We start from the raw sequence: 27,170 nt of genomic DNA, 5'->3' as shown, positions 1-27,170 counted from the left end.
GAAATAATTTATGTAATTAAAAGGTTTAAGAATTATAATAAAAATTAAACAGCTTTACTTATAAGTTTCATAATCAAATATAAGGTTTCATTGATGAATTATTATGTGTATATAAACATTAAAATCGCATTTCATTCATAATTTTGAAACAATTTCTTTTTTTGAGCATAAGAGGTTTAGAACATAAATTCTAAATGATTCGTTAAAAAAACATACTGAAATTCATTTCTGGGAAAAATTATTTTGCAAAAAGGAACGTAGATTTCAAATTCTCAATTGGTTGCTCCTTTGGCTTATTTATTTGTAACATTTTAAAAAAGAGTTATTTGGTCAGAAAATTAAAGGGGAACTTCATGAACAAACATGACACGCTCCTTAGAAGCAAAAATGAAATGGTTTTCCACTAAAAAAAATATGCTGGTTAATAAAGAAATTATTGCAATACTTATTACGTATGTTATAACATATTTATATTACAATTTTATCTAATTGATATATTAAATTCAGTCCTCTATCTAATCACTTCTCTTGTGTGAAAACATAACAAAAATTCTAAATCGGAGTTTCTTGAAATTAATGTACAGGAATTACTTCATATTTAAAAAAAAAAGAAAAAGCAACTTCATTTAATGTTGTAATTGTTCAAAGTTTATCCAAGACCAAGATACTTAAATTTTTCTTTTTTTGGGGGGTGTAATATATTTATACTATCCCAATCTTCTTGTATTTTTATTCGAATTCTTCACTTCTATAATTTTACCCACCTTTTTTGTTATTCTTTTGTTTAATTTACAATTATTATAAAATTTTATCGTCAATATGTAATAATAGTTCCTTCTGTAACATACACCTTTTATACATCAGATAAAATAAATAAATATATTTTTACTATTTACTAAGTATTTATTGTTGAAATTTCTATTGTAGGTTTCTCCTCACCGTTCTTTTCCGTCCAAATCTTCAAAACTGCTATCTTCCTTTAACATTGAAAAATTAATCAATATAAAGGAAATTATGATAAGCGCCGTGCAAATAGTAAAAAAGAATTTTTTTTGTATTCATTAAAAATGATGTGCAATTGGCGGAAGCTGCAGCGTGTCTTAAAATCTTGATATAAATATGATTCCTGCAGTGTAAGCAATCATTATAAAGAAGCACTTGCTGATCATTGCTTCGATTACAGTTCAAAAGATACATTAAAATTACAAGCAAACATTTTTTAACAAATGTTGTTTTTAAAATTATTTATTCTTTCTCAAATGAGATTTATCTAGAAAGCAAATAATTACAAACAAAAAATGAAGAAAAATTAAAATATAAGTACATTGAAGATGCTATACTTATTTCTTCAACTATAAATCATGAAAGCATTCATTTTGCTAGAAAATAAATTAAATAAAATAAAAAAGTAATTATTTTAGATGGCAGGTATTGCCAGTCAAGACAAAGCTTCTCCATGTCGATTAAGGAGTTGTCGCTACTTCTTTTACATTAATAAAGGATACAATAAAGGCATTGAGCCCTTACTTTTCCTCCTGCTCTTTTTTTATTGTAGCAGCCAAACATACTGCTAATACGATTCCAGCCAGCTGAAATATGAAAAAATGTCAGCAATCACATAGAAATGTTAAAATCAGGTGACAAAGATTAAGAAGAAAATAGGAATTAACAGTTCATTTCCTTAATATTGATATAATTATTATTAAAAAAGTAGAAGCAATTTGTATGATTAACTTCTACATTAATTTTTAAGACCGAAGAAAATCCATTGAATTAAATTTTAATTCGCCTATAGTTTGCTGTGAGAACTTATACATATCCGATTAACACTAACCGATAATTTTAATTTAAATGAGTTTTGCTCTTTGTGGAATGAAAAGGAACTCAGCCTTATCCAAATGCTGTTCAGAATTGCTAATATCGTTCAGGATGCACTTTTTCGTCACAAGCTACAATTCTATTCAAAAGTAGAATATTTTTTGCTGCAAGTGCAAAACAGTAAAACCTCCAAACGTTACCATTTTTTGCTGATTGCTCAAATCATGAGGCACCCACTTTCGAGTTTTTTTCAGCTTTTCAGTGCATTTTAAATATAGTGTGGCTCAAGTCTAGTTGTCCTCCGAGCCATTAGAGACTGATTAACTTTTACTTTTGCCCTTAAAGCATTGTTTTGATTATAGCAGATCTCCAGACAAAAGTTTCTGGAACCAACGTGGCACAGTACTTTTTCCATTTCTACTGGTGATCTTAATAGCTTTAATTTTTCGAGCCTTTCAGCCGTCACAGGTTGTTTGGTTATAAGATCAATAAGTGGCCTTAAATTGTTTTGTTTCTTGGGTGCAGAAATTCAAAACTACAGACTTATGCTTGAAAAAGGTGCACATACATTCCATTGTTATTTGTTCTACTTCTATTCCTATTACCTCACCGCCAATCACATGACCTACTCTTTTTTAAGTCCCTCTCAATTAAAATCTCTTGTCAAGCAGGAATCTTTTCAGTTTTATTAAACATCCCCACAAAAGTTTAATTGAATCTCTCTCCTAAATATTACAATTTAAATTTTAATAAGAAGCTCCTAATCCTAACTCCTAAGAACTTAATGAAATCCTATTTTCTGATCTTATTTTTACGTCTTTTTCTAGCTACAACAGCCTCACTAGCCTTAACTTTTTTTTGGTTCACTCCAGTTACAAATATCTCCTTCCAACAGCTCGGTTTCATTGCTCTTCTTTTTAGCTCCCTTCTGTACATCTTTGCCCATATTACACTTTTTAAAAATCCTTTTGATGACATTTATGTCATAGAAAAGGTACCCTTTATGGTCCATTTTCCAAAAAATGTATTGCGTAAACAATTTCCTAATTTCCGTTTAAATTATCTGAGTTTATTCTATTTGGCCTTTTAGCAATTTAGATTTTTTGCATTGGTTAAGAAGCAATTTATTACAGTTGAAGTAATAATATAATAATAATAACAGCTGCTGACCCATAGATTTTCTCTTCCTAGGAGCTTCTTTCAGCTCACTGTCCGGTGATGGACAGTGTTGTCTTTAACGAGAGAACACTGTCCGGAGGCCGGCAGTGCACTGAAAAAAGCTCCGGGCGCCAATAACGTTGACGCGCCTTAAATCATTAAAAAAGAAGAAGAATAACAGTAATAATATTAATATTAATAATGATAAAATACATATTTTTTCTTACATTTTCAACTAATTTAAAGTATTATTAGAAAGCATACAAAATTAGTGCAGCAGATACCTGAGGATAGCAAAACAGAAGTTGAACAGTTAGTTCACATCGCTGTTTGTACAGTAAACCTAGTACATACTTAACTTATAATTTATTTGCTTAAGCAACTTATTTTTATTACTTAGGTACATTTTTATTAATCTCTTACATTAAGTTCCTATCACTTTAATGGTTTTAAGGCTTTAGGGCTTAAAACTATAAATGAATTTCCAATTATTACATTTTTATAATTACCTCAATGAAAGCGATTCCAATGCCCACTCCCATTATAACAATGATGTTATCCTTAATTTTCAGTTTTATTTTATCGTAACAGCCTTCTTGAAAGACAAGTGTTTGGTCCGTGGAAAAGGGGCATGTTGGTGGGTTTGAGGAGGGTGTTGGCGCAGTACCTTCACGGCAACAAGTTATTGGCACTTGGCCATTTCCTACTACTTTCTCCCATCCTTTGGGATTTGATATTCCGCAACATTTCAGCTGTGAACACACGTAAGTTGAGTTTTTTTTAATCAAATAAAAAATTATACAAGAAATCTTTGTTTACACACAAAAAAAAAAATCCAAATAAAAAATTTCTACTATACATTATTATAACTCATTCATTCTAAAGTAGTAAAATTATCAACTTAACTTTTTAAAAATAAATTGATTACGTTACTGAACAAGCAATTATTAGGTTTGTAAATTACTGATTTTGCTTTCAATTAAAATTTCTTTTAATAAAAGAAAATTATTCAAAAAGTATTTCTTGTTTTACTTCTAATTACAGGCTAAAAGCTATATTCTATTCTAAAAAAAAAAACAACACATTTTTCCTCGTGGATTCTCGTTTGACTTTTAACGGGTCATCGAACAAGTTCATTACTATTATATGTAACTCATTACTACACTCTACGGACCAAAAGCGAAACAGACCATTCTTCTAATTTTTTAATTCACGAATGAAGAAGATTAAGGAACGGAAAGGGATGAAATGATAAGAAATGACGAAGCGGGTGTTGGTATAGTGGTCATGAGCGTGGCTTTGTAAGTGGGAGACCCCAGTTCGACTCCCGCATATGGCTACTTTTTATCTGATAGAAAAAATTGTTTGTAGTTAAGTATGTGCTTCCGCCCCCACCCATGACACCTAATTGGTAGTTGGACGTTAAGCTCCGCCTGAAAAAATAAGCAATTACTGTATTTAAAGAAACTTTACTTATAAGAAATGACAAAAACCTTTTTTTAGCTGTATAAGTACATATCTGCAAATTGTACTACGGTAAACGATTAGGATATGTGAAAAAACAAGTTTCCTTACAATATTCTGTATAAAATTCATTACTAAGAAAATTCTAGCTATAAGTTTTATTTTATAAAATTCCGAATCGAATGACACCTCATTCATGAAAATCGGTTCACACGTTTAGGCGCTACGTTGTTTACAAAAAAGGTAACAAGAACAAGAACATTTTTTGAAAAAGCCGTTTCTGCTCATTTTCGGCAACTTTTTTCTCGAAACCTATTAGATCTGGGTGGTTGCAAAAATATTACAGTTATAAAGGATGGTTTGGAGTAAGATTTAAAGAAAATTTGGGAATTTTATCTTTTATAGAAAAATAGAAAAAAATTGTCAAAGTTGGGTGTTTTTCAACGTTACGCTTTTTCGTGCAGTTTTTGATGGTCAACCCTTAAACAACTGTCCTACCGGACAGTTTTAATACTGTGTTTCTTTATGTTTTACTCTCTTAAACGAAATCCTCTGTAAAGATTCTGGGTCAGCGCAACGATTTTATACTTTACTGCATGGAAATATATGTAACTCTTACTAATAGTGAAGTAATCTTTTATTAAAGAGGTAATATCTATCGCTCTAAAGGAATCCTCTTTATTCTTAATCTCTTCGATCAATTATTTTTATAGGAAGAAAATTTGTTAATAAATGTTATTGTCTTCTAGGAGGACGTCAGCAATTCAAGCCACAGTCCTCTTATCATCACTATCTCTTTGCCAAAGGTTTATATAAACTCTAAAATCGCCTAAAACAATACAGATATAGTTTTCTAAACTATATGCAATTATTTTAAGTTCCAGCTTGGAATTTTTCAAGTAAACTTACAGATTTCTGTATGCCATCCCAGGATTCTTTGTCTGCTTTCGTAGCTGTATAATTAGTCATGGAACTTTCAAGAGAACTTCTAAGAGCTGTTGTGAAATCATCCTTGGCCACACTTGCGGCGATTCCTACAGCAAGTTCAATGATGAATATTACGCCTAGAAGGACTGCAAACTGAAAATGTGGATTAAAAAAAAATCATTAATTTGATGTAAATAATAATAATAATAATAATAATAATAATAATAATAATAAACAAATAAATAAAAGTGGATAAGTTATGGGACATTAAAATATTTACTCTATCATACTATATAATACTCTATGTCTCTCATCTAAGTAATCCAAATCAAATATGATGGAAAAGTTTAAAAAATACTAATTTATTTACAATTAACATTACTTTTTAATTATGATATATTAATAAATAATCACAGATTTAAAAACAAAAAACAAACTGTAATAATAGCAAATGTAATTATAGTTTTACCGCAATCAACATGTAGTAGTTTTCTTTTATAGCACCACAACATCCGAGAGACGCTATTAGGAAGATAATTGCGCCAACCACAATAAGCACTATCGGAGGTCCAAGAACTGTGCTATCAACATATCTCTGAAATTCGCCAACATTTGCTAGTACTACACCACCAATTATTAATACTGCAAGTCCAGATATCTGAAAAACAGATAACGCGAACAAAGTTCTGGTTAAATCCTTTCTATTAATTAAATAAAAAAACTTAATAATAGTGTCGTTGATTAAGTATTTTCATGTTTGATTAATCCGATTTACTTGGATGGTTGGTTCCTCTGACAACGCATGTAGGAAATGGTATATAGATTGAAAATAGAAAATGATTTATCTACCGATAAGCAAAGTAAAAATGTTAAAATACAAATATTAGCCTATTTATAACTGGTATTTTTTGAACTTCATAACAGCCTAGACACATATAAAGCATATGGAATTCATTTTAAGGGTCAACAATAATTTAAAAAAATATTCAAAAGGTTTAATTAGTAACATCATTGTTTATAATAAATCTTTTCTTCCTGGTTGCTGGGATTTTATTTCCATTATTTGACGCAAATTTGCTTTAATTGTTGATAAACAGACTTGATAATAAAAACCCTAATCCACAATTGCCTTTTGAAGAACTCCTTATATTAGTTAATTATAAGGATACAAAAAAAAAATCCATTTATTTATTTCTAATCTCCAAGTGTTGTACTCCGTTGATGCGAGTCGAGTAAAAGTAATAACAATATTATCTAGCGCTAAGGAAAAGAAAATTTGACACAACAGCAAAGCTTTCTCTCTCTTGGAATGAGAATACAATTGTCCTCTGTCCGTAAGAGGTAAAACTCGTAACCTTTTTATCCTGCCAAATTTCATCAGGATAGATTAACTTAGTTATAAAATTTTATTTTACTTTTATTTTTTGGCGCTACGACTTTTGGGTCATTAGCCCCAGAATTATTTATTGTCAATAATTTTAGAGGGAGCCTTTCAAATAAGGGGCTAAATCTTACCTAAAATTGTACATCAGCACCTCCAAAAAAAAGATACATTTACATAAAGTTTTGAATTGAATGGCATTCCATTCATGAAATATGTTCACTTCTTTGAGTGTCCTTGGTTTACAATTATGATTATTAAGTTTATTTTACTTTATGATTTTAATAACTTTTATTTTTTGTCGGAGCGGCACTAATTATTGGCATCTGTCAAAGTTCCTTGATAACAGCTAAATTATTCCGCAGTTTAGTTATGAAGTTATGCAATAAATTTAAACACAACTTTTAAAATATTAGGGAGAAATATTAAATAACTATGAGACGTAAAATATTTACCCGACTATTCTTAAATGAAGATGGGGAAAGTGAGAGAGAAAAAGATGTAAAAGAAAAACTGGCCAAGGAATGACCCTTTCGTGTTATGAATCAATTTTATAAAATATAATATCTTGAAGCAATTGTTTGGCCATAGTACCTTACGATTTTTTTTTCAAATCAGATAAAGAATGCAATTCTTGGCATATCTGATGTACAGCTGCAACGCTCTATTTAGAAATTATTATAGATTTCTTATCTTTTGACTGAGTTTTATGTCACACAACCAAAATCTAGTAATGATAAAAAAACTGCAAGCTTTTTGGAAGTGAAAAAAACCAACGATATTTTTTTAACCAATCGCTAATTCGCCTTATTACATCTTCTTAGCGAAATCCATACTGTTCAGTCTGCTAAAAGTGTTTTTATAAATTTCCAGTATTTAAAAAACGCCAAGGTAGCATAGTAGAACATTTATTTTTTAAACGGTTCTCACAAACAAGTATTAATGTTTTCAAAGTAAGTATTGATCTTGAACATTTCAATTGGTGCACATTAATTGTTTCTGAGGTGAAAGTGTTAAAAAATGAGAAGAATGAGAATTCTATTTTGCTATTTTATGTCAGTTTGAAAAATAAAGTCACAGTTTTTAGTTGCTCATCCGTTACTTTTTGACTGAGGGCTAATTTACAACCATCTCCTCCTTTTCCTTATTGCCACAATTGGTCAACGAAATATGAGACAAACTACATTTGTTTTCTCTTATTAAAAGCAAGGAAAAAGTCAATAAAAAGAATGGAAATTCCATCCTTTTTTACAATTAAATTTAGAAGTTTCACTGAGGGTCCCTTCTTTATCGAAAGCAAGATTAATTTATTTGTGCTACGAGTGACACTAAGCGTAAAGGAAATGCTGTTGGCTGCTGCTTCTGGGAAGAAGTCATGAAATAAGGGATTGGGAGATGTAGGGCATGCAAAAAAAAAAAGAAATACAGGATTCTTTTTGGTGTCCTCATTTAAATTAACTTAGATGAAAATATGTTTACTATTATTTTTCACTTAGGTTGCTTACACCAGTTAAATACAAATTTTATTTAAGAGAAATAATACTAAACCAATTTAAACAAAACAGATTGGGAAATACATTCAAAAGTATTACGTTTTTTTAATTTTAAATTTGCATTGAGGTTATTTAATTTGAATACAATCAAAAGCGGAAATCGCAAAAAATAAATATTTAAGTTAATACCTATTTGGAACACATCATTTTATGAAACCTAAACAAAAAACATAACTGATGTCAATGAAAGTGCCAATTAATATTAACTTTGTAAAATTTACAGAGCAAATTACTTCAATTTTACAACTGAATTGAGTGTTAAGAAACTAGTGTAATTATTAGCATTACTCAGTGAACAAACACCGCTAATGGTTAGTTTTACTAGAATAACAACCGTTGGACAGAACCTGCTTATTACAGAATTACACTCTGAAGTGCTTACAATCCTAGAGAATACATGTTTAGCACGCCTAAAAAAGCTATTAAAAGCTCATTAGAATAATACAAATCTAAATCTAAAAATATCATAAAGGTCTATATTTACTTCTATCAGAACTCTAATTTATATACATGTACATATATAAATTTATAAATTTTTAGTAAAATCTAAAGTTAAAATTTGTTCACAATAGAAAAACTGTTATTGTGCATATTGTGAATACTATTTCTTACTCAGAGATTTTAGACATCCTGTCTCTATCTCTGTAAATTTAAAATTTTTATATTAATCAAATAACATCTGAAGCTTTTTTGAAACATCCTGCCCTGCTATAATAAATGCATATTTGGTATTAAAAATCACCTTCTTTTTTCTGTGAAGTTAGTAGAAACTGAGTTTGCACTCAGCATTCATGAGTTAAGTTAGGCTTGAATTCCGATACATTTCACTGTTTTTTTTTTGTTTTTTAAATAAAGTAAAGATGACTTAGTCTGTAACATCCAGCCCTGTACTAGCAAATTGTTATTTGAGATTTATTCCGGAATTTATCCATTTTTTGTTTGCACTTATCTTATGAAGTAAGGATTGCAATGTCACATGAACTCAGCCTCTAAGAGATTCAACCTGCTCTTCCTACTGCTTTTTATATCCATTTCTATTAATCAAGTCGTGCTTTCTGTACATTTCCTTCTTCTGTTGAAAAGGACCTCATTCTCCAAAATTTTTCTTGTTTCCAAATAATGTCTAAAGCCTTTTCTCTCCCTTACTCCAAGTGACGCTCATCTTCCTTGTTTAGCGTCCACGTTGGAATCCACTAAATTTTAGAATCAAGCTGTCTGCTCTTAGATTTTTTTCTTCTTAAGCATTATATACAGTCATGTTCAGAGGCCAGCAGAGCACTAAAAAAGTCAGATCTTGATGCACCTTAATAAAACAAAAAATTATATGAAATATAATAAATTTTGGGTGAAACTTTTTTTCAGGAAAATGTATTTTATGGCAGATTTAAATTGTTACAAAAGTCTGAGTTTGACTGAAATAGTAAATCCCTTGATCTTTATTTGATGTTGATCGTTCTGTAAGATTGCAAGGAGATGCTTAATAAACAATATTGCAGAGAATAGTAGATGTGTAATTGTTTGGCAAAAGTTGTAAGGTCAAACGCTTTTCATTAAATTTTCTAAAAGTACTTAATATATTATTTAATGTTAACGCAATCGCTATCATTACATTAATGAAAACGTTTGATTTATCCATGTAGTTGAAGAAATTTTTATTCATAACTCTAATAAATGATTATCCAATCAATAGTTCTTTTTTTCATAAATTCACTGAATAGCGTGAACAATTTTCGTGAACATGTCGCAATTATAAAGTCAATAGCGTTTTTATATTATAGATTTCTATATAATTTTGTTTGTTTTGTTTTCAAAACAAACGAACAATAATCTGCATTACCAATCAAGAAGAGGATCGTTAAATACTAATGCAAACTAAAATAGCAAGTTATACAAAATAAGAATGAATAATTATTACTTTCTCTGTCATAATAGTAAGCGGAATCCAAAAAGATGATTTTAAAAAAATGAACTTGGTGCTTGTGTGAGTAATTGAGTGTAACTATATGTACTTATATGGATGATAACACTGTAGCTCAAAACCGAAAAAGCAGAAAGCACAAACTTTAAATTTCTTTCAGATATCTAAAATGGGATCCAACTGGAACTTACTGCATAATCCTAAATCTGGACTGACTCTTGATTGAAGAGTATTTTTAACATTATAACACATTCTATTTTGGATAATTCAGAGGATTCGGACGGTTTAGCTTTTGTCACAAGTACCTTTTAAGGGTAACTACGGCCTTAACACTTACTTTAATAGGACCGCGATGAAGAATCATTTCTTTGATTTTATCCGACCTGCCACGAATATTTATTTCTATCCCTGACTGGTTTTGGACTTCCATCCATCATCTCTACACTAAACCGCTTAATTTACCTCTGTTAAGAGATGAAAGTCCAAAACCGATCAGGGATCCAATAAATATGCGAGCTATGGATAAAATCAAAGATACTTATTAGGATTTAAGGTATCCCACGTTTGAAGAAGATTTCTTAAAGGGAAAATACCAATTTATCAAATAAATTTTTCACTTTTTTTTACAATTTTTTCGAAAATCACTCATATATTTTCTATACATTTCGAATGCATATTACTTTCAAACTCTATTACTTTTCTTCGGACAATTATTATTTATTTATTGTTTATTATCATTATCCCGTAAGATATTTTTTTTCTTCTTCTTTTATTCCAATCTAAACGTATTTTATTCTAGTTGAGAGAATTTTTTGCCGTTTACAAGTAATTGAATGAGCTTTCTTGATGCTTTATTTATTTAGATGTAATTTTCTCCAACTAGTTTTTCGTTTTCACTGACACTTTATTAACTTTAATAGAATTATGATCTATTTCTTGATTAGGTCTAATTTCACCTTTCAATTGATTTATTTTTCTTATAGTTTATTGATAGAATTTCTTTATTAACAGAACTGTAAGGGTAAAACCGATACACTATATGGGGGAGCAATGTTTCACAACAGCAGAAATTAACTCTTTAATATAAATTTTCCGTAATGCATTAATTTGAATTAATAAAAGAAAAAACTACCGTACCGGTGGAATATGAGTATACAGTAAATTATTGTTCTAACTACGTAACAGATACACTCCATTACATCGAAACGGTTTTAGCTTCTTATGCTTCTATTCGATCATTATTTACCTACATGGTAGAGCGCTAAATAAAACTTTTAAGTATCACTCTCTTGAGTGCTTACACAAAAGCTTACCACTTACCTAAAACGTTTTTAGGAATTTGAAATTTTGGAGGTATTCGATAATGGAAGGGAGAACTGTAGCGTTAAATTATCTACGCAATATAACTTCATGACTGCAATCACAGTTAAGAAACAAAATTTTAATTCTAATTGTAATAACTTCTTTAAGAAGTGAAGGAAGATTCCACATTAGATTTTATATTATCATTAAGATTACTAATTACTATAATAGGGTTCTTCAGCACCTCGAAATTACTTCCTTTAAGTAAAAACTGTGTTTAATCAATAATATTCTATTTAAATTCGCTTAGTTCGCTGGATATAATTTCCAATCGCGTTATTTACAAACGCGAATTTCTTAATTCCATTTGTAGGTTTAAATTAACAAATATTTGCGACATAAACGTTTAGGAGCATCTCTACTAGAAAATACTGAAATTTTGATTAACTACAAATACATGTATTTCAATTAAGTTAAAATATCGATAGTATTTTAAGTATTTGTTTGAAATACGTATTATGTTTTATTTTTCAGTAATGCATTTTATTAGGCAGTAATCCATACAAGAGAATAAAAGAATAAAGTCCTGACATCATAAGAACTAATAATACCTGTCATCTGTTGTAAATCATCGTTCACTCAATATACCATAAAGGTGCGATGTTGTATACAATGCTATCATATTATTGCTCTATTGATTTCTTCAACTATAATACACATAGAATATTCACCACTTTAACTTTCAAAATGTAACATTACCAGCAAATATAACATTGCTTTTCATTCTTAAATTTATTTAGGATAACTTAATCACGTGATAAAACCCGTCTTTTCCTGTCATTTCAATCCAAATCCTCCGCCGATTTGCAGGGACTTCCTATTACGCTTCCAAACATTCCATCCTTAAAATATTTCACTACCCTTTTCGTTTACAATCTGGTTAACACTAGTTATAGGAAATCCCACTTCAGCCTTTCCAGGAAAGCCAATCCCCTGATACCCTCATTATCATCTCCCACATTTCCCTAAAACCCTAGGCGTGGTCTAAAGCGTAAGAGCCCTAGAGACGATCTAATTAAATTACGAAACTTTTTAATTAGGAAGACACTTTTATGAGTGAATGAAGAATGAAGAAAGATCTCAATATTTCAAGTAGACTAGACGAGAATTCTTTATTTTTCCATTATTTCTGCAATCATAAATCCATATTCAGAGTTCGCTGTTTGCGCACTCCATCTGTGGCTTAGTTTACAATATTATAAAGCAGAAATCTTAATCTTACTACTCCAACTAGACCAGTATTTCTTATTTTTCTATTAATTAGGCAATGGTAATTCCAAACTCAGGCTACTCGGTCTTTACAATCCTCTCTTGACTTATTTATAAATCCATTGAAGCACAAATAACAGAATTTTCTATCAAACTAGACGGAAATTCCTTATTTTTCCATTAATTTAGCAATCGTAACTGCTAATTCTCACCTAGTTTGCCAGAAAGGTAGAAATTTCTGCTAAAGTGTGTAAATAATTAAGACAGAAGTAGAATGTATACAAAGGGAAGCCAGAATTTTGAGTTACGATTGCAAAATTAATGGAAAAAAAAGGAATTCTCGCCTAGTTTTTCTGGAAAAATAGAGATTTTTGCTTCATTCATATTAATAAATGAGCCAGAGGTGGAATGTATGCAGAATAGCCGAATTTTAAACTACACCTGGGAAATGAATGCTAACATAAGAAATTATCTAAATAAAAATAAGAAATAGGAAATTCAAAAAAGGTTTTGAACAATAGAAAGAGAAAGATTGCGAAATAATCTCAATTGTTCATGTCAAACTAGAGGAGAAAGAGAAAACTGGTCAAGAATAACTTATTTTACCATTAATTTTGTAGTGGTAATTCCAAATATAAGCAACTCTTTCTGTAAGTTCCACTTTTGTTTTAGTAATTAAAGGTTTAGAGCAGAAACCACAATGTTTGCCATAAGACAAGACGAGAATTCTTAATTTGTCCATTAATTTGGCATTCGTAACTTCCAATTCCGGCTACCCTATTCGTTCATTCCACCGATGGCTTATTATTAATTAATACTCTGAATAGAAATTTCATTGTTTACAAAAGTAGTCAAAAATTCTTTCTTCTTTTTTTTTTTAATTATATTGTAATAATTCGAAATTCATGCGTTAATTGGATTGAACAAACGGTACAACGAATTCGCCGATACGATTGCAAAATTAAAGGTAAAGTAAGGAATTCTCGTCTAGTTTGACCGGAAATATTAGGATTTTTGCTTGAGAGGATTAATAATTAAGCCAGAGCTGAAATGTATGCACAAGGTAGCCTGAAGTGTGAGTTACGATTGCAAAATAAAAGGAAAAATAAGGAATTCAGTATTAATAAAAACATTTTGCAAGGTTTTTAGGTCATCAATTATTTCAAAAATAGTCTTTCAACTCCATAGAATTATTGTAAAAAACTAACTACATCATTATTATTAGCATCTTGCAATAACTATCATTAGATTGTTTTTACATTCCGAAAAGTTGTTCGGTATAATTTCAATAGTTAATAAAATTCCACTACTGGGTAATTATTTGAAGTAAACTCATCAATGTCATCGGCTTGGTATTTTTAGTTTTGTTTACTTTTTGAAATACATTACGCTCCTAAGATAGTGGCTACAAAAAAAAAAAAATGGAATAGTACGTTGCATATTAAGTTCTAAAATGGCATTCCTCCAATTTTGCTAATTAAATAAAACATTTAATTTTTTGCAATTATAATCTTAGCTTAATCAGTTTATACCTTTTTTGTTTAATTATTATTTGTCACAATTTAGTTCGTTCCAACTCTCTTAAATTTTTATAATTTAAATAAAAGTAAACTCGAGACTAGAGTTTCTTTAAATTTTGTCATCAGCCACATTTGGCTACACAACCTTTTTTTAATTAACCTTTCATAAAAAGTATTCAATTAATTAAATTGAACTTATCAATTATTGAATTATTGAACTTATTGCACTTATCTAATCTTGTATAATGATGAGAGGATCTCTCTAAATATATTATTTTCTTGCTTATGTGTCGTCATAGACATTTGATAAACATTTCTAATCACCTATTATTTGATTTTCAATGACTACTAAATTCTTATTGTCTACAATAATTCCATTCTCTCATATACGCATTTAAGGTATTTCAATCTCCTGGAAGAATTACCAACTTTCACAAATTCGCTAAAAGAAAAAATTAGGAAAAAAATAACGTCCAACAATGTAGTAAGATAAAATTAATAATTTCCGGGGGTTTTGTGGTAATATATGGGATATTAATTCAATTAATTACTAAGTAAGACCCGATCACCTTCATTTTAAGTACTTTGTAAATGAGCTTTCAGGATTTTTGCACATGAAAAAATTGTGTTTTAACATTAATACGGATGTATCCTTGAAAGCTGCAACGGTTTGCTAGCGTTTTCCTTGCAGTATTTTTAGCCTCATTTAAATTACTGCGTTTTCAAACAAAACTTTCCGTGCTATAACGAGAACGTAACTGTCAATAATTTTTATTATATTTTCGAATTTAAATTTTCGTTTCTGAAAATTCTTCTTCTTTTTCATTTCTTTCTCTCTTCTAGAAGAAAAGAAGGTATTGTGAGCGTTTCAAATGTTTAAATTTGATTTTTATGAGTAGGCTATTGTTGTTACCAAAACTCACTAGGCTGGTGGCGATGGTATTCACGTCCTCGTTGAGGTAGCCAGTTTCAGTAACCTAATTTCATCGGCTATGAAAAGTAAAAGTAACTCTCTCGGAATGCTTTCTACGTCATGCCTAGAACCAAGACAACATGACTTCAAGTCCTAACTTCACTGCGAATCTTAGATTTTAGAGGCGAAATATCTAAGTAGGCGAGAGAGTTAATTTTTGAACCAACACTTGCAAAAACTATTCTTAAAAGCAAATTTGATTAACGAAAGCCGAATGTCTACATAGCAGGTCTGTTTATAGCAATGTAGACTTAGCAAGTCCTAGAAATCTAGAAAGAGAAACCACTCTACATTCCCTCGCAAATGGAGAGTCTGGCAACAGAGAAGATTCCACCAATTAGGATTGACTCGCCAGCCACTTCGAGTTATTCGCTCTAAACAGTCTCCTTTTGGACTAGAGCATTGGATAATTTTGGTTGCTAGGTACATCACAATAGATCCTTGCATCTTAATTTACTTCTCTTGTTTCTCCTGATTTAGTTAGAATATATGTTTAATGCTGAAGTCGTTTTATTATATTCTCGAAATATCTAGTTTTTATCCAGTCAATAAACGAAGAGTTACTTACAGAAATTGGTTTTTATGCAATTAATATCCAAAATGGCTCAAAAGATTTCAACAGATATTTGCATAAATTTGGCCACAATCTATCGTCTTTATTTTATACATACATCAGGCATCAAAGAATTTTTAGGCCCTAGTTGTTGGACAAGAGGATATGCATCCCCTTTACTGTCTTCACTGAGAAATGTTTTGCCAACAGTTGAAAGTTGAGTATTAACGCAAAATTTAATAAAAACTGTAGAGAAATTATATTGTTGACTACAGAGAAATGTGAATCCACAAAATAAGACTCCTACGAATTTACCCCGTTGATATAATTTTTTTCTCGATCAATAACCTTTTCTGGACCTTTAATCCTAAAATTACTTTACCATCTTTTTATAATCAATTTAATTTGTTCAAGTATACCTATAGATCACAGAAGTATTTTAAATTTGGCTTTAAACTACCCTCCCACTTTCAAAATGGCTGTAGTTCATTTTACTAGCTGAAAAATATTAGCCGATGCAATGGGAAAAATTTAATTTTCTTAATTACAAATTAAATGAAAAAAGTAGCATCACATCTTTTAGGTGTGCCGTGTAGAGAAGAATTAAATACCGTGCATCTTGCGATAAGCAAATAATTACGGTAAAAGAGCGCCCAATTTGACCTCATGACCTGTTTGCTCTAAGTAAAAATTATCTTGAATATTAATGACATTGTTTAATGAACCACTAATTTAGCATAACATACTCCTTCTAAAAATATCTGCATTAGAATTTTTCAATGTATAATCACAATTATACCATATTTTTTATTTTATTTTATTTTTTTCCACTATTAGAATAGATCATGGAGCCTACCCGCTATGAGGCTACCACTCGTAGTTTTCTTAGGAGAAATCTCTTCATTTTCTTTTCCTTCCCATAAGTCTCAAGTCTTCTGGTGTCAATCTGACTAAGGACCTCATATGCTCTGCTAAAGAGTAATCCAGGTTAAATTTACTCAGGTCTTTTTGCAACAGAAGGCTCCTAAAAATAAAAAATAAGTGGGCTTTATCCCAAGGTTTACGCGGAAAATGTACTACACCATTCACTGAGCTAATTTTTTTCCTTTTCGGGTCAGTGATCGTAGATTTTGCTTTAAATTATTGGCATTCCAGGACTGAAAATGCGATTACAAATGTGAGTGTAATGGGCAATTATACATTTTGTATCCCAATTTCTGAAAATAATGAAATAAAAATGCCTACCACCTCTAGCCTACCACCGTAAAATCCGAAAATTAAAATTGCCATAAATAATTTTGCTGGGCAAATGTAGCTAATAATAATTATGATCTATACATATATAATTTTTTACTAAGTTTCAAGATATTTAATATTTTAGCCAAACTTAACTAAGTCCAGTCAGCAGCTAAGTTACCATACTAAGTTATAACATTAGCCGCGTTATTTTGTTTTTAAACTAAAAGTTTAAACTCCTCTAAAAAAAACATAAGTATTTTCAGGGCCCCCATTGCTAAAACACACTTTTTCTCTACAGCCTGTAGCAATCTTTTAAAAATATTATTTGTAGAGAAACTGTATGGTAAATGCTGTTCGATATTTCTAATTATTCTTTAACATGCTTTCAAATTTATCAGCATTTTCTGATTTACTCAAACTAAATACATATATCAGAGTGTGGATCTAATTCAATAAATTACAGAGTATCTCATTTTTTTTTCAATAATTTTAAAGAGAACGACTATAGTTTTATGTTGAAGCTGCCTTAATATAGTAAGAACCCTTGAAGCAAAATAATTTGTGAAAGCCATTTTTACATTGATTTTGTTTAATATCTCAGTGCCTATCTCTAAAGGTAACATTTTAATAACTTCCATATTGATTGTACGATTTAATCTTATAACTAAATTACATTTACACGATGAAATATTATATTACTAGTAAGAAAAGTTATTGCGATCATGTAAATGTTTGCTTTTGAGTTTCCAAAGGAAGGTTAAGAGATGCCCTAAGCTCAAAAATAAGTTCCCTCCCTCTCTTTCTTTCTGTTATGTGTGAGGCCATACTAGTGATGGGCAGAACGAGTCCGTCTTTGGACTCGTTGGATTTGAATCAGTTCCAGGGTTGGAATCGATTCCAACAACTCGTTCACCGATTCCGGTCTCTGTACTTACCCTATGCATTAGTAACATTGTCACGCAATTTATTAAAAAATATCATGGTAAATCTTTACAATAGCCCACGGAGGTGTGGCCTAATATCGAAGTGATTCTGATTCGCTGTTACCATATAACCCGCCAAATTCAAATGTAAATATAAAAATATTTCTTTATTTTATATTTACATTTAAATCTGGCGGGTTATATGGTAACGCGAATCAGAATCACTTCGAATTATTAATTCAAGATTGAAAATTTTATTTAAAAAAAAAACAATGCTGTTTAGTCATTATCTAGCTTGACCACTGGAAGACTGGAGTTAATGTGCTTCAAGAGGATCCAAGATAGAGAAACGGAAATGGGTAGGAAATTATTCCCATAAAAAAAAATCTAACCCTTCAAGCAAAATGATAATTACTCATAAATAAAGAAATATTTATTTACTAGGACTTGTATATCAAGCTTTAAAAATATTATCTTATTATCTTACGAAAAGAAAAAGCTTTGTGCTTAATCTTTAACATAGCGCTGGACACTTATTCTTATCTTCATTGGGTAAGTTTAACCGTGTACATGGCCGTGAGACAGTCAAAGTAACACTGAGCCAAAATTTAGTATTACCTAATTGGTTTACTTACAGTATCTTACTTGCAGTATCCCTCCCACTCTATCACCAATTTCACAAACATTCATCGATTGGAAATACTTTTTAGTTAAATATTCGTTTTATTTGAATACAAAAAACATTATAACGCTTTCTTAAGATGATTTGAATTTTTAAAATTTGTTTTTGTCCATTACTCTTATAAAATACGAAGAATTTCAAATAAAATATAATATACAAACACAATGATCTAGTGTGCAGGTGGAGTCAGTCCTCGTTACCATAGCAATGGAACCGTTAAACAACTCCGGTTCCAGCTCCAGCAATTTCTATTGGCTAGATTCAGTGAACGAAAAAATGGAACGAGTCCGGTTTCAAAAGGATTTAAATCACTCCGGATTCGACTCCACCAACTCCAGTGGATTTAACCAATGAAAATGCTAGAGCTGGGCCGGAGTCGTTTAACGGTTCCGTTGTCATGGTAACTACGACTGACTCCACCTGCACACTAGATCATTCTGTTCCAAACCTTCTGCTGCCTCATTTTCATTTGCCTAAATTTTTTGGGGCGGGGCGGAATCACTTTTTTTAAAAATAGGGATTTGAATCAACTCGTTCCACCATCGGACTCGTTCCAATGGAACGAGTCCGCTCAAATAGCCCATCACTAGGCCATACTACTCTAAAGTGGGAAAATACAGAACTTTGAGATCTTGAATCAGTTGCCTCCTTAGAACCAAGTTATGGTTTTGGAAAAAATAAACCAACCCGTAGTGCCACTTTACTGAACAAAGGAACATCTATAAGTTTTATTTTTATGTAGTTCTAATGGCAAGGTGGGTTAAGCTTCCCCTCTAAAAAGTCATTTAAGTGGATTGAGCGGCCTCGTTACTTCACCAATATTAACAGAAATTAAGTAAGTAAAATATCAAATGCATCGAAAATCATTTTAGCGGACATTAAGCGTCATTGCTGAATTTTGTGATTTTTAACGATTTTTTTTCTTCACAATCTTGTTTCAAGAAACTTTATAACGTAAATTACGGTAAGAGAAACTCATCTCAATGAGTACAAATTTCTTGTTAAGTTAATAGGGCACGGAACTTTACATGTTTAATATTAAACTTATGGTAATTAATGAACAGTATTAGGCCACGCTTTCCATACATAAGAAGCGCCAAAGATGTAGTAAATCAATAGAAAAGTTCCCTACCGTAATTGTTTTAATCTTTAGGATACTCTCTAGAATTGTTGCGATTAGCAGTTGAAATTGATAAATTAAAATTAGAGTATTAGAGCAGTGCTAAAAGATGATTAAAATCGCCGCTTCTTAGAGTAATAAACTGCTAATAAACGCTGATTTAATTTTCTTGTTTAATTTTGCTATCAGTTTACTTAGTTTAATTAACAAATAAAAATTAAGTGGCATCATATCATACCACCAAAATTATATAACCTCTTTCATCAATATGTTCCAATACATGTTAATCGGATATTTAAAACCTATATTCTTTTATTGTGTTTAGACGTGTAGAGCATCAAGGTTAAGGCAGATCTATTATTTCCCTACCGTTCCCAGGAAGAAGCCTTCCAGGATGGAGCAATTTCTAGTTTGTACCAATAAGAAGAAATCGTACGTCCTGGGAAGGATAAAAATAGGTTAATTTCTCTTCCATCATTTGGTAGGAAATCAAGCTTCTAAAACTTAATAGGATGATATCTACACAGTTCATCCCTGTGATACGTCCCTTTACCTCTCCTCAGACTAGGACAGTGAACTGCATTAGGCTCCTAAAAATAAAAAATAAGTGGGCTTTATCCCAAGGTTTACGCGGAAAATGTAGTACACCATTCACTGAGCTAATTTTTTTTCCTTTTCGGGTCAGTGATCGTAGATTTTGCTTTAAATTATTGGCATTCCAGGACTGAAAATGCGATTACAAATGTGAGTGTAATGGGCAATTATACATTTTGTGTCCCAATTTCTGAAAATAATGAAATAAAAATTAATTACTTAGAAAAAAATTAATTATTATTTAAAATAAAGGAACTTTAGAAACTGGATCTAACAAATTTTGTTTTGTGTCGAATATTGGGTGATTATGTGCTGTAAAGGAATTGTGTAGACTTGATAGATATTGTCGTTTACCGATCCAGCGAAGTTTCAGATTGTATACGAGCGCTAATTTACAAGGAATCGACTAGAAAAGGGAAGTACGATAGATTGAATATCATGTTCATTAATGACTGGCATTAACAAAAACTTAAAACGAGACATAATAATTTCTAACTAATGCAATTTAAGATTAAGAGAATATGGCTAAACGGGAAATAATTGTTGAATGTGCAAACTGGATTGTCAAACTACGCGTATAAAGATAATCTTGGATTGCATTGACAGCATGTGCATACTAGAGACAGATAACTATGCGATTGTTATTATCCGCCGTTTGACTTTTATCTACTTGGGTCTTCGTTCTTTCCACGTCTTGCAAACTTTTTCTATTTTTATAATTTTGTCTCTCCTTATCTCTGCTTTTCCTGAGTATAGTGCCGATTGCCCTTTAACAATTCCGTTCTAATGACGCAAAAAAATTACATCATTTTTCTTTTAATAATATATTCACATCATAGAAAATCTTCCTTTTTAGACTCGCAACACGCACTAAAGTTGATGTTTTAATTGTATCGAAGTGTTCAAAGAACACAGTTTATGCCCTTTAAAGAAATTAGGACATATCTCCATTATAGCACATTATTTATGTAAAATTGTTGATCTTATCTTCCAGGTAGTTTATACAGGAGGGTTCAGTTTCATTAAATAATTTTTTATTATCAATGACATTATTAGTAATTTCAATTCTAATACTAGTGAAAAACTAAATTACTTATAATTTCAAATCAAGTAATGTGAAAGTGAAGGAATTAGTTCAGTGGCTAGCGAATACTGGAATCCAAAGCGGAGATCCCGGGTTTGAATCCACTGCTGGCCCTTAGATTTGCATTTCATACAGATCACTGTCCGTATTGTTTGTAACAGGAGACCAGTGTTCTGAGACCGGAAGTGCGTGAAGAAAAGTTTCGGACGCCAATAACCTTTGTTTTAAATGCGCCTTAAATAAAAAAAAAAATATACGAGGTCATTAAAAGAGACAAAAAAGTGAAACTGAACATACTTTAAGCCATCAAAGAGAAGCAACTGAATAGGTACAAGCACTTGATTAGAGTAGGAGAAAGCCTGAAAGCTGCATTTAACTTGAAAATTAAAGGTAGACCAGAACTAGCAGATAAGAGGGAGCAGAAGAAGTCGTTCAAAGTATGACAAACTGAATTTGCAAAATTACATAGTGTACTGAATTAAATTGGTTCCTTAAACAAGTAAAAATACTGAGCGAATTGTAACAAAACTCAGAAAGTACCACACCAAATAGGGTACTAGTTCAGGAAGAGAATAGTAAGAGTAGGAGATCAGAGGTGAATAACTTATAACTTGAAAGATAAGATATACAGTATTTGCTCTTATCTCACTCTAATCACATTTTACAGGAACGTAAAATGTAGTCATTATTAATGATTTCGTTTTGTAAACAGGTAAGATGCATTGCTCCCGGACTTCATAAAATGATACATCGCCTTAAAGAATAAGCATATGGAATTAAGTCCATGTAGATGTAATTGAGTAACTGTATAATTAAGCAAGCTAGATTTACATAAGCCAAGAGTACATGACGTAAAAGCAACGCATTACATTCTACAATCTTCTATTTTTTCTAATACCAAGATAATAGTGGCTATCACAATCAATGAGAAGGAGAAAACCGTTGAACAATACTTACAGAAGTAATATTATTTCAAAGAATGGTAGGTTTCACAAAAAAATAAAGTATAGTCAACTGTAATGACTAAGGTAAATTTTACTCAATTTGTGAATGGAAATATGCAAATATAGTCCATGTAACAAATTGTTATTTGCTCAATTATTCCTTGGCATAAATTCAACCATTTAATGACTTATGAGTGGTAAATTGAATTAAAAACAAATAAGTTAGAAACACACATTAGTTAACTGTTCACTATGATTTCCTTAACAAAAAATTATAGTTTAAAAAATTAAGTATAAGAGTTGATTAAATGCCGAAAGATACACAAATCAGCAAGTAACCAACATTTCATTCATACTTCAGCTTGTAATTTCAGCTATTTAGAAATGTACGAAAAAGATTATTTGTTTTATTCAAATTTTATAACAACACTAACATTTAAATAATTTTACTGCATCAAATTTTCATAAATATTGTTAAGAATTAATTAGATGTCCCCTATGCTGGCCATTCCCAAAATATTTGTTCAGCAAAGTGTAGCACACATTTAATTTAGACTGATTGTAATAGCAGGTATTAAAATAAAAAATAGATGAAGAAAGGCATATTTAGGATAAGTATTAATTGTTAAAGTCCTTTACTAATTATTTGAGAATAAAACTTCTTTACAAGTACTCAAATAAAGGGATTGCATTTAATTATAATTTAGAAATGCGTTATTGTAGGTAGTTATTTATTTGTTATTAAATGTGTGTAATTTGTGATTCGTAATCTTCTGTAGCAAATAAAATTCCTAATTTAAATAAAATTGCTAAATACTTTCGTTCGCCAAAAGTAATAGAATGTAGAAAAATAAAATCGTAAAAGATATTCCATTTTATTGTGGCCCAAAAAGGGCATGGGAGATAGGCGTGGTTAATAAACAGTTCTCGCTTTTGATTGGCTCTTAAACTAACCTACTTTTCACACTTCCATTCATCACTGTGATTGGCCAATTCTTTATTGCCAATAATTTCTATGAAAAATATGAGTATAATTTTTTTTAATAATTTTTCCTCCGTAGGTATTTAACGAATTATCAAATTACGCAATAAAATTTTTCCTCAATAAAAACATAAAAAATAAAAGATTTTTCTCGCCTAATGTCTCGTTTTCTTTCCTTATAATGTAAGGGTTAACAGAAAATTGAAAATAATGGTTATTTTCTTGCGAAGTAGGTGAAAGAAAATTTTGAGTCATGTTTACCTATTACTCCCCGCCATTTTTTATATTTATTTGCTTAGGGCTGTTATTTAACGATTTGTAAAGATATAATGATTAACAGTTTGATACCACCTATTACAGTCAACGTTATAAAAGAGAAGTAAAGATAAGTATAAAAGTTGTATAGCTTTCCAAGGTCACTACCGGCTTGGTGTTGATGTCTACCCCTCTCTATACATATACATTCATTACTTTCATACCAAGCCAGTAATCAAGCAGCGTACACATTACCACTTGAGTTAAGTAGTGCTTTTCGTTTCAGTTTTTTCTGCGCTAATAGAACTTTCTAAATAGAAACCCAAATATGAATAGAACTATTCAGCTGAGAAAATAGGTTTTCAATTTCTACCTCTGAGAGTGTTTTTTACATAGATAGAGAGAACATGAAAAGACTATGACTTCTCCTTTCCCTGGCTAGATGATAGAAGTAATCAACATAAAAGCTCTCTGACAAAGACCTGACATACTATACCTGTATCTGACTAGTCATAGTAGGAGAGAACGATTTAAAATTTTACTGCTCAGTCTTAGTAGAATCGTACGTGTTTTGGAATAGACTTTTAATGGGATGTCTATGATTCTTTGAGAAACACCCAAATTTACGTTTTCATAGGAAATAGTATCCCAAAATTTAAAGAAAATTAAATAACATGTGTTTGCTTCACTTCTTTCATTCTTATTATCATTAGTTTTTTTTTTTTTTAATTACAAACGAAACAAATTTAAATCTTTACAAATGCTAAGTGAAAGTTTCTTGTTACGTCATGTTATTTAACAAGATTGTCTTGTTTCATCTAGCATTTAAAAAAAAAGAAATATCCTTTATAAAAACATAACACTCTGAATTCTAGTATATCTTTATAGTGGTAACTCACTTTTGTTTTTATGTAAGCATATTAACTACTTGATGTAGACGGATATTTGCATGTATATGAATTTCTTTACCAAAAAAAACTCAAATTCTCTTAAAGCTTGCACATGTCTTCATTTGAATATCTATAAAAGTATTAGTGTTTTATTTTTGTTTTCCTATTTGAATTGATGAATTAAAGCCAATTAATATATTAATTTAAATATAAATTTAAATTCATGAATCTGTAAACGTCAGAATTCAGATTTCATAAATAAGTTAAGAAAGAATCCATTGGAATCCGTCTCATAAATGTTACATTTATTCTTCAAATTTGATTTTAACATAAAATAATAAAATTTGTTCAACGTGTTTATGGCATGCTTTTAAATCTTCAGGTGGTTAATACAGTAATTAATAATTTTTGTTTTTTATTATGTAAAATTTTATTGTTTATTTAAGGATGCTACAGGTTAATCGAGAACATCCTGCATTTAAAAGATTTTATATAGTTTTGATAAAAAGCTCTAACCTTTTTGTTTTTGTTTTAAACTGAGCATAATTATTATGCGCTTAAAGTTAGAGGATTTATCTGAATATTTTCCGGGAGCAGAATATTGTCTCTTGATACTTAGAAATGTTATTTCTATAAATACAAAACAAAAGAACATATGGGGTTATAAGGGTGTTAGGATTTTCCAAATTTTCTTGAAGGCAACTAAAATAATTTCTGAAATTTTTATCTAACTGCCTTAAAATCGAGACAAATAAACCAAGGTGTAAATTACTACTATTTGGGTGCATCACGTTAGACTTTCTAGTGAACGTCATTTCTTTAGATTGTTCGGTTTCTTCATCTTAACAAAATAAATGAGAAAATGTTAAAAAAATAGATAAATCAACTAATGGATTTGATTTCATTTATTTGACCATTAAATCAATTAATTTAAAACTTTAAATTGCATTTACATGAAAGTTCAGGAAGAATATATAAAAATACCATATCTTGATGTAATAATAATATATCATTTATCTTGATGTTTTTTAGAGTTAGCGATCCGAGTAGTGAGTCTCTTACAAACTCTACGATCTATAGATGGTTGTTTGAACAGAATTATTATCAGTAAATCGTGCTTTATGTTTCGTATTTTAGGAGCTCTGATCATTTATCAATAAAACTATCAGATGTCATTCAACCCAAACGAAATAATGCGTTAAAAATTATTTTCAGGATTTTCTCTGAACGTTTCTAACTACTTTTTCGAGAAATATTTTGGAGTGCTTATCAGAAAAAGATTCCTCAACTCAGCTTTATTTTTATTTTATTTTGTTTTTAAACATTCAATATTCACCCAAAAGTTAATTACGTTCTTTTCTGCAATAGAGATTTATTATATGAACGCTTGCCCTTCGCCGATTTTCAGAGCAAAGGCTAAAGAAATTATCGCCAAACCTCGAGTTTCTCCGAAGTTTCCTTTAATTTTTTTATTCAATTGATGAATTTAATAGTTTTATTGCCAACTTATAAGCAGATTAAAAGATTAATAACTTCTTTTAATGTGGCTGTGATAAAAACTATTTATTTCTAAACTAATCAGATAACATAGCGTAATTAATGATCTTATTTTGTCGGCTTTAGATTTTTTTTTTTTGAAAGAGAAACTCAGTTTTCAGGATAATAAATTTTGTATTTGCGCTCAAATAAGACGGAGAATTTCGTCAAATCCTGTTTTCAAATGCAATTCCTGTTAAGAAGGGCTCCCCTGAGAAAAAAAAAAAAACCTATTTTCTAACTCAGAAACGTCCAGATTTCTTGACAGAAAGTTGAAACGTTCATCAAAAAGAAGGTTTTAAAAAATAAATAAATGAAATTACATGTTTAAGATGATTTGTTGAATAGTACATACGCGAATCAAGGGAAACAAATTTAATAAAACAGTTGTTAGATAGCTGATAATTTAAACGCCATTTCTAGGGGCTCAATGACAACGTTTCAGAATTTTTCAAAGGAAAATACTCTTCAGACAGAAACTTTGTAAGAAATAGGATTTTCTTGTGGTTGAAATAAAAGTTTTCATGAACGAAATTGCAGCAGTTGCTGTAATTACAAATTGTCTTTTAGAAAAGTCTGTACTAATTAGTTACAACTTTAGCACAACTTTTATTAAGTTGGCTGCCAATATTTGTCTTCTGAGGAATTTGATTACCAAAGAGTTTGAAATAAATTAATTGGGGCATCTAAATTTAAATGTCACCGTGAAAGATAATAAACTCTTTGAATTAATCACAAAATGTCACATTGAAACGGGTTATCAATTGTTCTAAAGAATATTTAATACTAGTTAATAATTTCGAGATCAGTGAATAGTTATAGATTTAAGTGAATTAAAATTGTATTAGGTTTTTTCGTTTGAACTAATATTAAATAAAATATGGTTAACTTACAGCAAATATCAGATTAAAAATGAAGAGTAGATATTTGATAAAACTCATACCACACGCCTCCATCTCAGCACCGAGTCTGGGCGGGAATGTAGCACTTACTTCGAACTTGGAAGTGGACGGCAACCAGTGGGTTGTATCCACGGCAACTGGCGTAGTAAACAGGACACTCAAAGCCATTTAAGAGGCAAACAC

At 30.4% G+C, this 27,170-nt stretch overlaps 1 protein-coding gene across 1 annotated transcript; it reads right to left on the bottom strand.

Annotated features, from left to right (window-relative positions):
- Nucleotides 1–140: 140 nt before the first annotated feature.
- Tsp47F (Tetraspanin 47F) lies at nt 141–27,170 on the bottom strand. Its single transcript, XM_074125627.1, has 6 exons — nt 26,979–27,170; nt 5,837–6,025; nt 5,350–5,520; nt 3,486–3,728; nt 1,528–1,589; nt 141–977 (listed from the first exon to the last, which is right to left on the bottom strand). The coding sequence occupies exons 1-6, from the start codon at nt 27,153–27,155 to the stop codon at nt 896–898; spliced, it is 924 nt and encodes a 307-aa protein (XP_073981728.1). The 5' UTR covers nt 27,156–27,170; the 3' UTR covers nt 141–895.

Source organism: Rhodnius prolixus, unplaced genomic scaffold, assembly GCF_049639745.1.
Source record: "Rhodnius prolixus isolate KJV_2025 unplaced genomic scaffold, Rpr scaffold_3, whole genome shotgun sequence".
Taxonomy (NCBI): Eukaryota; Metazoa; Arthropoda; class Insecta; order Hemiptera; family Reduviidae; genus Rhodnius; species Rhodnius prolixus.
Note: the sequence above shows the minus strand (reverse complement) of the source record. Positions and strands in the feature narration are given on the sequence as shown.

What these genes read in the sequence shown, in the direction of transcription:
- Tsp47F (XM_074125627.1), bottom strand. Translation starts at nt 27,155, where the DNA reads ATGGCTTTGAGTGTCCTGTTTACTACGCCAGTTGCCGTGGATACAACC. An exon ending in TTTTTAATCTGATATTTGCT is followed by an intron (nt 6,026 to 26,978) that starts GTAAGTTAACCA and finishes TCTGTTTTTCAG; the next exon opens with ATATCTGGACTTGCAGTATT. An exon ending in AAAAAAGAGCAGGAGGAAAA is followed by an intron (nt 978 to 1,527) that starts GTAAGGGCTCAA and finishes TCAATGTTAAAG; the next exon opens with GAAGATAGCAGTTTTGAAGA.